The sequence below is a fragment of the Eublepharis macularius genome, chromosome 11 (genome assembly GCF_028583425.1).
Source record: "Eublepharis macularius isolate TG4126 chromosome 11, MPM_Emac_v1.0, whole genome shotgun sequence".
Lineage (NCBI taxonomy): Eukaryota > Metazoa > Chordata > Lepidosauria > Squamata > Eublepharidae > Eublepharis > Eublepharis macularius.
Window position 1 is genome coordinate 12493427 of NC_072800.1, and position 12962 is coordinate 12506388.

General features: G+C 46.3%; 2 protein-coding genes across 4 annotated transcripts in view; one reads left to right on the top strand and one right to left on the bottom strand.

The window, feature by feature from the left end:
• ERP44 (endoplasmic reticulum protein 44) overlaps positions 1-11524 on the bottom strand; it is a 61167-nt gene extending 49643 nt beyond the window's left edge. Inside the window, exon 1 of the mRNA XM_054991586.1 lies at positions 11307-11524. Coding sequence (XP_054847561.1) covers positions 11307-11357 — 51 coding nt within the window. The 5' untranslated portion in view covers positions 11358-11524. The remainder of the gene's footprint in view (positions 1-11306) is intronic.
• A 155-nt stretch (positions 11525-11679) lies between these two features.
• The window catches only part of INVS (inversin), a 156478-nt gene continuing 155195 nt past the window's right edge, over positions 11680-12962 (top strand). For all 3 annotated transcript variants that reach the window (XR_008597841.1, XM_054991580.1, XM_054991581.1), the window contains exon 1: positions 11680-11824. The gene's annotated coding sequence lies outside the window, so the exon portion shown is untranslated. The remainder of the gene's footprint in view (positions 11825-12962) is intronic.

Below are 12962 nucleotides of genomic sequence, written 5' to 3' on the forward strand. Positions count from 1 at the left end.
TTGGTTTAAGTCACTGGAGGCAGCTGCCGCTGTCCTCTCCCGTGCCAGTCAACTACAGTAATGACACGCAGACTGAACAAGTTGAATCCTGACAAGTTTGGTAAGGCTAAAGCCCTGGAAGATGTCCCTATATTGGAACATTTTAATCTCCCTGAATATACTATTACAGACCTGAAAGTTACTGCTCTACCCACCCACCCCCAAACCCTTCAAAGGGAATATGCCACATGAAAGTAGTGAATTAGACCTCATCAAAAAAATTAAATGGTACCTATCATGCTGACTTAAACAGTTTCCTCAGTCACTACAATTTCTAATAGTTCTACCGGATCCACTTTTTGGAAATTTTAATAGACTATTCCCCACATAACTCTGTTCCAGTATTACTTTAGTCTCAATGGAAGTATCTGTTTGAACGCCTAATCTCCCTTACCATTCAGTATACATAACTGCTCATTCTGCTGACTAATGACAGGTTCCACACCTACGCTTTCTACATCTGCTCCTCCCTTTCCCCTCTTACACTGAGATTTACATTTGGACGGGTCTCGGTGTAATCCACGCCAAGTTTTGACTCCTCCCCTACACCTTCTCCCACCAGCACCATTTTCTCTCTCTCTGATGAAGCGGGCCGTAACTCTCCAAAGCTCCTATTTAAATAAATGTTAGTCTTCAAAGAAGCCATTGGATTTTTGTATTTATTTTTCTATGACAGATTGACACAGCTATCCCTTTGCAACCAACTGGCTCTGTCCAATTCAGTGACAAGTCTGAGTTATGTGAAATTCAGTACTATTCGATAAACAGGCCACCTTAGCTACCAAGAATTCGGTCTTTCATCATCACTTGGTTCAAAAGCTGGCCCCTTGCCATGATGGCATCAAACTGGCCATAGTGACCTGAGGATGACTTATGCGCTTTATCAAAAAGAGTCCAGCAGCACCTTTAAGACTAACTAATTTTATTTTAGCATAAGCTTTCGAGAATCACGTTCTCTTCGTCAGATGATGAAGAGAACGTGATTCTCAAAAGCTTATGCTACAATAAAATTGGTTAGTCTTAAAGGTGCTGTTGGACTCTTTTTGATTTTGCTACTACAGACTAACACAGCTAACTCCTATGGATTTATGCGCTTTACACAGAGCTACCACTGAAGATATTTCAAATACTTGTGCTGATGCTGAATACAGAAGCTCATCAACTACACTGAGCTAACCACAATGAACATATTACACTGGGTTTGATTCCCCACCACTCCGCTTGAAGTCAGCTGGGTGACTGTGGGTCAGTCAGAGCTCTCTCAGCCCCACCCACCTCACCGGGTGATTGTTGTGAGGATAATAACAACACAATTTGTAAACCGCTCTCAGTGGGTGTTAAGTTGTCCTGAAGGGTGGTATAAAAATTGAATGTTGTTGTTATTTTGAAAGTGCTTCATTGTAGCTTCCAAGTTCAGTTCAAGGTGCTAGGCCTTTAAAACCTGTGACCTATACATCTATCTACAGGACTGTCTCTCAGGTATGATTCATTGTCAAAGCTCTACTCTAATGCTTACTGGCAGGTGGGCAAGAACGGGGTTTGCCCAGTCTAGAACTTTCCCATTAATGTCCCTTGCATAGTTGAATGGCCTTACTGAAAATGTCAGGAACGTTCCTAATCGTTTGGAAGCCATGCAAAGGTAAAATATTAAGAAGGTCTTTTTTGTAAACGGGAATAAACTGATGCTCTGGATTGGCTGGATTTTATCTGATTTGGGGGGAGGAATGAAATAATACAATGACTGGTAGGTTTCATCTATGGTTTTAATTATAGTTTCATTAGTATTATAATTAACATTAAGTTTCAGCTTTGAGAAAGAGATTTAAAATGTTATAAATAAATAACTCATGTACTAGCCACACACACCCCTTCCAATTCTGGGGCACTTTCAGATGCACAACAATTGCAGGCTACAAAGTGCGCTGTAGGTCCATGGAGTGCTGCTGCATTCCCCCCCCCAGCCTCCCAATAAGAAAAAAGCACCACCAACTGAATAGCCGATCTTCAGCTAATCTGTATTTAACCTTGAAGAAGGACGGTGCTGAAAAGGATGATTTCGGGATTCAACCATCACCTCAGCATCCACATGTCCCTTGAGCAGTGAGCAGGAGAAGACTTGCAAGTCTGAGTCCTGCTTTGGTCTCTGTTTCCAAGAATAGTGGTCAGGAATGCCCCACTCTAATGCTTACGGGCAGGTGGAACCCCATCTGCCAAGTCGCAAGGCCTTGATAAAATTGCTTTGGCTCTAGAAGCCAGCCCGTTTTTTTAAAAAGTAGCTAGACATACATTTTAACCATCAGGCTTATTTATGTATGACCATTTTTTTAAAAAAATTATTTCTACAATGAAATTTCTAGATAGCACACTGACTCGGTGTTTGTAATTTGTTAAGTTCTGCTGCAGGATTTGATTCCAGTGGCACCTTAGAGACCAACAAGATTTTCAGAGAGCAAGCTTTCAAGAGCTCCCTTCTTCAGACACAAGTAGGAATAGAGATACTTGAGCCTTCTTATCCCAGCCAAACGTGTGTGGGGTGTTACAAGCGAGGGCATCAGGATGTGAAGGCACAATGCAGCTCATTAGAGCAGAAATTAGCATCTGTAGAGAGATAAGAATCCCAAGTCTGTGCTCTGCCCTGGGTGTGTGTCTGTGTGTCCATTATTCTGAATGTGTGAATAAACTCAATTTCAGCAATTCATTGCAATCTCTCCTTGAAGTTTCTCTGTTTGAGGACAGCTGCTTTTAGGTCAGCAATGGAATCTGCTGCTATAATTTTTTAAAAAGAACTGCTGCTAGTATGCATACACACTCTTTAACTGCCCCTTTTTATTTTAGATTTCAGATTTTACTGTAAACCTAGGGCTTTTCTAAGGTTTGTAGAAAGAGCTAGCTTGTCTGTCTGTGGCCCCAATCTCCAGATTTAAGTATCCACAGATGGGGTCATGTTGAGAATTTGATATACTGACAGACATACAAAGAAGCTGGTGTAGCCAAAACTCTGGGATTCCTGAAATCCAGGAAAGATTCTCTGATCTGGTTATGACACATCAAAGAATCCCAGTTTTATTTGGCCATTATTCCCTATGAGGAAAACTATTCAGGGGCTATCTGGGGACCTGGAGGGGACTTTTTTAAAGCAAATGCCACCACATTTGCAGAGAACCTACTCCTGACTGTCCTATAAAGACAACCCACATTTCAGAATATTGGACCCCAGGATCCAGTTCTATGGGCCCCTGAAGAAGGGGCCCCCCGCCACTCTCCATTGTTTTCTGTGGAGGAAACATTTCCAAGCAGGTTCTCAGGGATAAATACACGGGGGGAAGGCTGCTGGTGACCAAAGGCACACTCCCCAATACATGAAGAAACCCCATGGAACCAAAGTGAATGGATGGAATTCCAATGAAACCAAAGTGAATCAAGGGGACCAACATTAAACCAGAGAATTATGTCAAAACAGCGAATTCCACCCAAACCAAACTGAAGCAAGGGACACTGTTGCAACTTAGCCCATCTGAACCCGTGTCACTCACGGAAGCCAGGCAGACACGGAGAGTTCCTGCACGGATTAGCCATTCCTCCCTCCCTCCCTGCCTCTCTCCCCCTCCCTCCCGCCTCTGTCTCACTCCTCTCTTGGGGAAAAAAATCAGAAGGCCAGGGAGGAGCCAGCAAGAGGCTGAAGCCGTATTTCCCAGATTTACCTGGGTGTCTGGATCCAGGTCCCTGGATCAGATCTGGGATATTTTGATTTGATTCTGGAAAGCTGAATTTAGCTGGATCAGCAAAAATCCAGCTCCCCCCACAAATTGCATATCCCTATTAAGGAGAAGCCCACAGGAACTGAAAGCCATCGACACACTAATTTTAGCATATAACAACTGTGCATTATATGCTGATACTCTATTTCAACAGAAGTTAACTGTCTTCTATTCAAGTCAGTAGGGTCTCTCTCTTTCAATGCCATTCTCTGCAACATTACTTGTTAGTTCCGTACCTATGATTATGATATGCCTTCCATCACATGAAAGGGGATGCACAAATAAGAATTTTAGATGTTGGTGTCATTGACCCACAGCTGAATATATAACTTTATTTTTATTTGAATTAATATGATTGTTCGTAGTTCTTCCCTCCAATTACAAATCAGTAAAACATACATGTTAAAAAAATGCTCAGGGGGTAGGAGATGTGAAAGGCCTATGCCCGAGACCCTGGAGAGCCAGTGTCTATCTGAACAGACAATACTGACCTTGATGGACCGATGCCCTTATTCAGTGTAAGGCAGCTCTGTGTATTGTCTCACATAATTCTTCATCTAGTGTGGGAGTAGGGGACTCAGATGGAGAAGCAGTAGGCAGAGGGTGCTAAACCCTCACTCTGCCCTGTTTCCCCTCCTCTTAAGCCTCTTTTCTCACAGCTGGGCTTACTGCTGATCTGAAAACCTAGTTAGAAGAAAAGCAGCCATATGCTGCGTGCAGAGGTGTAGGAGTGGAGGAGAATACTCCTACACCTTGGGGAAGGGGCCATTGCTCAGTGGCAGAGCATCTGCGGGGCATACAGATGGCCGGTCCCAAGTTCAATTCCCAGCATCTGCAGTTAAGAAGCAAGTAGCAGGTGATGTAAAAACTGCCACCTGACGCCTACAGAGATGCTCCCAGTCGGAGTAGACAGCACTGACTTTGATGGACCAATGACCAGATGCAGTATAAGTCAGCATCAATAACAGTAAGGGAGGGGATCAGTATGCTTTCCTCATCCTGCTGACCAAAAGGCCATGGAGACTTGTCCCTGGTGAGCAAATTTGTGGGTAGGGGTGCACAGTTTGGTCCAGAATTTGGATTAAAATACCAAATTTTTGCTAATTTGGTAAAATCAGGGTATTCCAAATCAAAAAGTAGGTATTCTAAATTTTTACCGAAACTTCAGTAAAAATTCCGCCATTGTTTTCTATGGAAAAACACCCTGGGGAATGCCTCGTGCTTCTGGATGGTGTTTGTGGTGCAGCTGGATGGTGTTTGTGGTGTTTCCCCACTAGCTGAACCCAATGCCTGGCTGCTGTGAATGGCATTGGTTTTGCTGGGCTAAGCTGCAACAGTGTGCTTGCTTCAGTTTGGTTTGGGGGGGATGGATGTGATTCTCTGATGTGATGTTGGTGCCCTTACTTCACTTTGGTTCTGGGGAGTCCATTCTCTTGCTTCAGTTTGCTTCTGTTGGGCTAAGTTGCAATAGTGTCCCTTGCTGCAGTTTGGTTTGGGGGGGAACAGATGTGATTCTCGCATGTGTTGTTGGTCCCCTTGCTTCACTTTGGTTCTGGGGGGATTCCATTCCCCTGTTTCAATCTGGTTCTGTCCGGCTTTCTCTGGGTTGAGCTCAGCTTGCATTTGGGAGTGTGCCTAGACCATGGCAGCCTTGCCCCAGTGTGTTTCTGCAGTGGGAATCAGCTTTTTTCCCCCTCATATGAAACAATGGAGCAGGTGGGAGCACCAACTTAGGGGCCTCTTAAAATTAGCCCCCAGGGTCCAATCTCCATGAAATTTGGGAGACTTTAGAGGACAGTCCGGAGTAGGTTTCCTCCAAATTTGGTGAAGTTTGGTTGAAAAACGACCTGCCCCCATTCCACCGGATGTCCTCGAGTGATTTTCCCACAGAAAACAGTGGCCGAATTTCCAGAATAGCCAAACTGAATTACAGAATCAACTCTGAATTCAGGAAATTCTGATTTTTTCCTCAGATTTGGTAAAAAAATGGGATTTACCAAACTGTTTTTTTTATGCATACCCCTACTTGTGTGTTTGCGCTACTGAAGGTTAGGTGGTCAGGGGCAGGTTGGCCATTACAGGGAAATTTCTCGGTGGGTCACTGCCCTGGAAGGCAGCTGGCAGCCAAACCCCCGAAACTGTACCAGTGCCTCAGGGCCACTGGGCTCAGACCTTTTATAGGCAATCAGAGTGAGCTCACGAATTGGGTCTTCCTGTGCTGCTGCCATTTCATGGGACGAGGGCGAGCAGATGTCCATTGTTGCTGCCACTGAGTTTAATAGCCTCTGATAGAGACCGTTCAGCTGGGTTTGTTCCAAAACCTTTTTCACTTCCCAGTCTACTCCTGTAGGTGGCCTTGCCTACTTGCTGTGCTTTGGCCCTTCTCAGAACATGGGTACCCTGTAGAGACCTCAAACAGGGAGGAAAGAGGGCTGTCACTCACCCAGGTTTTCCTCTTCATTTCAGGCTGCTCTTGCACCTGAAGTCTGGAAGCATGTGCAGTTTTCAACGGGCAGTAGATCTGCACAACCCTCCTTCTCTCTTTCTCTCTCTGAATCCAGACAGGAGGGAGCCCAATGCTTCTCACCTCCCCTGACCATTGAAAATCCTTGCAACCCTCACCTGCCCTGCATCACCTCTCTGAATCTGACGGCTGTGTTGCCATGGGGACTGGCTCGGGAGGCATCCACCCCTTCCTCTCATGACAGCAAACTGGCCAGCCACAGCCCCTGTGGGGCCCCATGGTTGGTATTCAGATGAGGTAACAAACCTGCTCTCAGATCCACAGCCTCCCCACATCGATGGCATTCCTTTCCCCACGGGGTGTGGCCCTATTGCCCAGCTCACCATGTCGCCAGTGTTGGGCAGAATCTGGACATGGATGCCTGGCTATAACAGCACCTAAATCTTCTTTCTGGCATTTACCTGAAGGCCACACAAGCTATCCAAAAACATACTGGGAAGGGAAAATAGGGTCATCTATTACATAACACGCCCTGACCTGGATAGCCCAGGTGAGCCTGATCTCGTCAGGTCTTGGAAGCTAAACAGGGTCAGCCTTGGTTAGTAACTGGATGGGAGACCTTCAGCGAAGAGCAGGGCTGCAGAGGCAGGCAATGGCAAGCCACCTCTGATAGTCTCTTGTCAGGAAAACTTTGCTAGGGGTCACCATAAGTCAGCTATGACTTGAAGGCGCCCCTCCCCACACATTACATAACACAGTATGAGATCATACAGGGTGATAAGGATGTGGGTAAAGGTGATATCAATGCTGGAATCAGTTACTGGAGAGATAACTTTATACCCTTCTATTATAATCTCACCACTTACGGGCCTACCAGATATGCAAGCATCTCCAGATTTCCAATGGACAGGACCAGCCAGGGACAATGAAAACAAACCCTTGCTCCAACGAAGTTTCTATATCAATCTTCTCTAAGGTCACATACCACCAATATAAGAACCATGGTAAGTTTATGACGCAGTTATTGCGGCCATTCCTCCCACACATAAGAAAATACACACCGTTTTGATAAACGGGTCTATAGTTAACCCTAGACTAGGACAATTAACTATTTTTACAATTTACTTCTATGTACGTGCACAATACCAAAGGATTTGTATCCGTTCTTTTTTAGTAACAGAACAACTGAAATACACAGTTTGTCTGATGACTGGAATTTAGGTACACAGGTAAAAGTGTGCAGTTAACAACGCATTAATCATATACATTAACATACTTTTAACTTGTAAGCATAGAAGTATACACATACTATGACAGCTATTAGGGCTTTTTTTCAGCTGGAACGTGGTGGAACAGAGTTCCGGAACCTCTTGAAAATGGTCACATGGCCAGTGGCTCCGCCCCCTGATCGCCAGACAGAGGGGAGTTTAGATTGCCCTCTGCGCTGCTGAGCAGTGTGGAGGGTAATCTAAACTCCCCTCTGTCTGGAGATCAGGGGGCGGGGCCACCAGCCATGTGACCATTTTCGCTGAGGGCAACCCACTGAGTTCCACCACCTCTTTTCCCAGAAAAAAAAAGCCCTGACAGCTACCATAACCTTGACTTCAATTTCTTTAAATGTCAGTCAAAACACCAATTAGCAATACTTGGTTATGTTTGCCTCACTCAGTACTTTAAAAATAAAATATTTGCAGATAAACATTTTCATGCTTCTTATTAAACTTTTATAGCCCTATTATAAGAATATTATCTCTTGGAGTATCCGGTGTTGAACAGCAATGCCTAAGATGCAGGTTTCTTCTTAAATAGGGGATGGAGCCTAAAATTTAATACTAGCACATGCACATATTAAACACACATTAATGCACATTTTATTTTATTGCAAGTTTACCCCCACTTTCCGACTCAAAATTGTCTCTTAAAAGAGGTTACAGCATTTTAAAATAAAGTTATCAGCTAAAATGTAACAAAATATATGTTTTAAAGATGGTTCTGATCAATGTACAAGTGTAATGCTAACTTACTCTGTTGCAAGTGCATAGTACCACTTCCCAATAAAAAGATTACTGCAATGTTCAGTTTCTTATTTCTTTAGGTCCTGTGTTTTTCACTTTGTCTAACAGCTTGCAATTTCCTTTCCCCCTACCTTTTCCCCTTTTCAACAATTTAACTAAATCAATTTTTAATGTAACCTCTTGAAACATGGGAATTGCCTTCCTTAAGCAGAGCCTGAGATCAGAGTATAGTCTTCATAACTGCCCTGGAACTTCAGGTTTTGGAAAAATGAAAAACCCTACAGAAAGTAAAGGAGACACAATTTGACTTTCGACAAGACTCAGACACTCAATATTCAATTAGTAGTAATTCTTAATATGTTGGATCCTACCAGTTTTTCCACAGGCACAAGAGGGTGGAGAAGCCCTGCTGAATTTCCAAAAGGCTATGCCAGGAATTACGGGATCTACATGGACAAAAGCCACACTGGACAGTACTGCAGTGGAGGGAAAAGTTCAACATCATTCCTTCAAGCTTTCTGATGGCACAGAGGTCTAGTCTAACTTTCTCTCATTTTAAAAGATTTGGAAGCAATAGCTCAGGCTTGTAAACAGGTGTTTCCTTAGCAAGCAGGAACTGCCTCCAGACAACCTGGCAGAAAAACTTTACCAAGTTGAGTTTGTCTTCTTCTTGTCCGAAAGAGATTAACAAACGTGGCAGGTGGACAAATTCCAGGACTGCATGAACTATTACTGTAATGGCCCCAATTTACCTTGGTCGCTACCTCAAAGATTTTGTTTTGTACTCTGATTTAAGTAGTATAAGCCATATGGCTAAGCAATGAGCCTTGAGGAATTCTGCTTAGCCTTGTCCTTCCATGAAAAGATGGCAAGAGAAGTTTCATGATTCTACAGCAAGAGAAGTTTCATGATTCTTACAGTAGAAAGAGTTCTAAGTTCTGCACCCAGATAGCATATCTCTCTGTAACCCAGGCGATACACATCTCTGTACTTGTTCATGAAAAAGTAGGAAGTATAAAATTAAAATCTTTGATTTGCTCAATGAGAAAAGAATAGCACTCACTCTGAATTCATATTCTGAAATTCAATTCTTTTTTTTTTTGCAGTTGTTATGATCTATACATCCTTGCCTAGAAGGATGCATTGTTGGAATCAATGGGACTTAAATTCTCAACACACCTGCTTAGGAGCTGCTGAAAGTTTCAAGGGGCTACACAAGTCAGGATAAAGCCCTAAGAACCTTCTTTAATAGAAAACTGCACACGCACTTTTAAAGACAGTTCTATTTGCCCCAATGAAACTACTCTGGGGACCACTGATACACATTTCATTATTTTAACAGGCTGTACTCTAGAATATTCCACCACATAGTCCTTTGTAAAGGGAGGCACACACAAACACCCCCACACACACTCAAGTTTTTCACGGAAAGAACCACCATGTAACTGTGTTTGTCCATGGCCCAATTTCCTCGTCTTAAAGACACAGCTACAAAGTCCGTAAGAGAGAGAGACTCAGAGAGACAAGCCTTCATTAAGTTATAAAGGTCAAGCAAGGCTGACGTGGATATTGCAGACCTCCTCTGAGAAGCTGAACTCTGCAAGTTCCCTGCACCACACCTGATTCGGTTCCCTGCACCAGAACCTGATTTTCTTTGGGATATGACAAAGTTCCTCCTCTGTGGCAGTTTCAAATACTTCTAGACATGTCCCTTTTATATACAACTTAACTGAAGAACCAGCCCCAAGATAAGAAGCATTTCAAGTGCGCAATCCAAAACATGGAAAGTGAAGACAGCTGTTATCTTCCAAAAGGATGAAACTATAGATACCTAAAAACCTAATTCATGTTTGCATGTATCCCACTTTCTATAATACTTTATGTTGTTTGGCAACTCAGCATCATAGAGAAGGCCACAATTTGAAGAGCTGAGAAGGTGAGCCTCACATTAGATGGTTCTCTCCCATTGACAGAAATGTGAGAAAGCTTTCAGATTTGAAACTGGAAGAAACTAGAACAGCAGGATTTGAGTCTAGTGGCATTTTAGAGACTAACAGGATTTTCAGGGTGTAATCTTTCGTGAGTCAAAACTCCCTTCTTCAGATACAAGGAGAGAGATGATATATCTGAAGAAAGGAGTTTCGACTCTTGAAAGATTACACCCCGAAAAAATCTTGTTGGCCTCTAAGGTGCCAGTAGACTCGGATCCCGTGTTCAATTGCAGGCCAACAAGGCTATCCACCAAAACTATCTGGGAGGAATTGTGTGTGTGTGATGTGCTGTTAAGTCACCTCCGACTATGGTGACCCCATGAAGAAAAGATCTCCAAAACGTCCTATCCTTAACAGACTTGCTCAGATCCTGCATCTTTGTCTGACACCCTTGCCAATTGGAAACCATTGTTTCCCCATCTCCTGTCCTGACAGTAGCCTCTTGCCCAGAGTACAAGTTGCGCATCGGAACAATCAGATGTTGCGGCACCCCCATTTCTTTTAAGACTCTCCATCTATTTTCATGATCCACACGGTCACAAGCTTTGCCGTGATCTACAAAACACGGTATCTGAGAGGAACCGAGTCCGCCTCCGATCTGATCTCCACCCTGCAGGGGTGTGAACTGCTTTACCCAGAACGTGTCAGAGGGAACACGAGGACGAGCGCCCCACACCCTCAAAGCACACATCCCCGAAAGCACCACACAGACACGCGTCTCCCGTCCACGCGTCTCCTTCAGGGCGGAGAGGGGGGTCGAGGGAGAAGCTGCCCGGCCTCTGGCCCGGGGCGGGAAGGCAACGGGGCTCTCTGGAGGATGCCCGGCCCCCGGCTACCCATTCCAGGTCCCAGCCGCGGCAGCCTATCAGGCGGAGCCACACCAGCGAGGCGGCCGCCCCACCCGGCTCGCTTTCTGCCGCGCCGCCTTCAGCCTCCGCGAGCGGCGTGGGGGGAGCCCCAAGCAGGCCGGCTCCGTCCGCCACACACGGGCCCGCCGCCCGCCCGCCCGCCGCCCCTCGCCTCAGCCCCCTCAGCTCACCAGGAGGAGGAGGAGGCGGCCGGCCTCGGGGAAGATGGCGGCGGCTCTCATGGCGGAGGTCTGAGGCGCTGAGGGGGGCGGGCGGGCGGGCGGGCGGCGGCGGCTTCCCGGTCTCCTCGCTCCGCCGGCCTCCGAGGCGACTGCAGCGCGGCGGGCGAGCTCCACCGACGGGAGAGGGAGGAGCCCGGCCTCGCTCGCACCCCGACCGACCGCCCCCTGGCCGAGGCACAGACGCACACTTCCGGGTTCCAGAGCGCCTGTCTGGCGGTGAGGCGTGCCGGGAAATGTAGTTTTTAACCGGTGAGATGGGGCTCTGTCTTCTCCTCCCCCCTTTACGCCTGGCAGTCAGACGAGCGACCTCTCCGGCCACAAGGGGAATAGCAGCCCTGCGCGGGCTGCGGAAGGCCGGCGAGATCCCGGGACGGCAGCAGAGGCCAGCGCCTGGAGTTCCCACAATGCACCGGGGGAGGCGCCCTGGTTGCCCGAAGTGGGAGAGAAGCGGTGGCGGCTCCGCTGAGGTAAATGGGACGGGAGGGCGCGAAGGGAGCGGGGACGGGACGAGACGGGGGTTCTGCGCTCCGCCTTCTCCCTTCGGGACTCCTGCGGCGCTGTGGCGGCTGCCAGCCTCAGCGCCTGAAGCTGGGGAGTCCCGTTATTCCGGAGACGCAGCGAGGCTCGCCCACCTTCCGAGGAACTTTTGGCGGGGTCTCTCCCCTGGTGGGGTGGCGGTTAGAGTGTCAGGCCAGGATCTGGGTTCAAATCCCCGCTCTGCTGGGAAAGCGCGCTGCGCCTGGGCTCCCGGGACAAACCTACCTCACAGGATCGAAAAGAGTCCAGTAGCACCTTTAAGACTAACCAACTTTACTGTAGCGTAAGCTTTCGAGATGCGTGCATCTGACGAAGAGAACTGTGACTCTCGAAAGCTTATGCTACAGTAAAGTTGGTTAGTCTTAAAGGTGCTATTGGACTCTTTTCTGTTTTGCTACTACAGACTAACGGCTAAGTCCTCTGGATCTACCTCACAGGGTTGTCGTTGTGCTGAGGATGAAGTATTGGAAGCTCCTATTAGGAACAAAAGCAGGGTGGATATATTGGAATAAATAAGATCCGGAGGAGTTAGCCGTGTTCGTCTGTAGTTGCGAAATTGTAAAGCATCCAATAGCGCCTTTAAGACTAACCAACTTTATTGTACCGTAAGCTACAATATAATACATAAGCTTCGTCATCTGACGAAGAGAGCTGTGGTTCTCGAAAGCTTATGCTACAATAAAGTTGGTTAGTCTTAAAGGCGCTCCTGGACTCTTTATTATTTTGGAATAAATAAATCACCGTTCACAACAACCTTGTGAGAGGCTGAAAGGTTTGACTTGGCTGAGGACGTACACAGCACACAACAGGTGGCTTAGGAGAGTGGCCTGGCACACCTTGTGAGGGGGCTGGCCGTACCACGAAGCAAAATGAGGCCACAGATTTGGGGTGCCTGGTGGTTGCTGTCTGAATGCTATTCGTTTATTTTTAATTACGAGGGTAGTGACGGCATTACTTCACTGCATGTTGTAGATGTCTTGGTGGTGGAGAGTGCCCCCAAGTCATAGCTGACTTATGGCCACCCTTAGTGGGGTTTTCATGGCAAGAGACTTAACAGAGCTGGTTTGC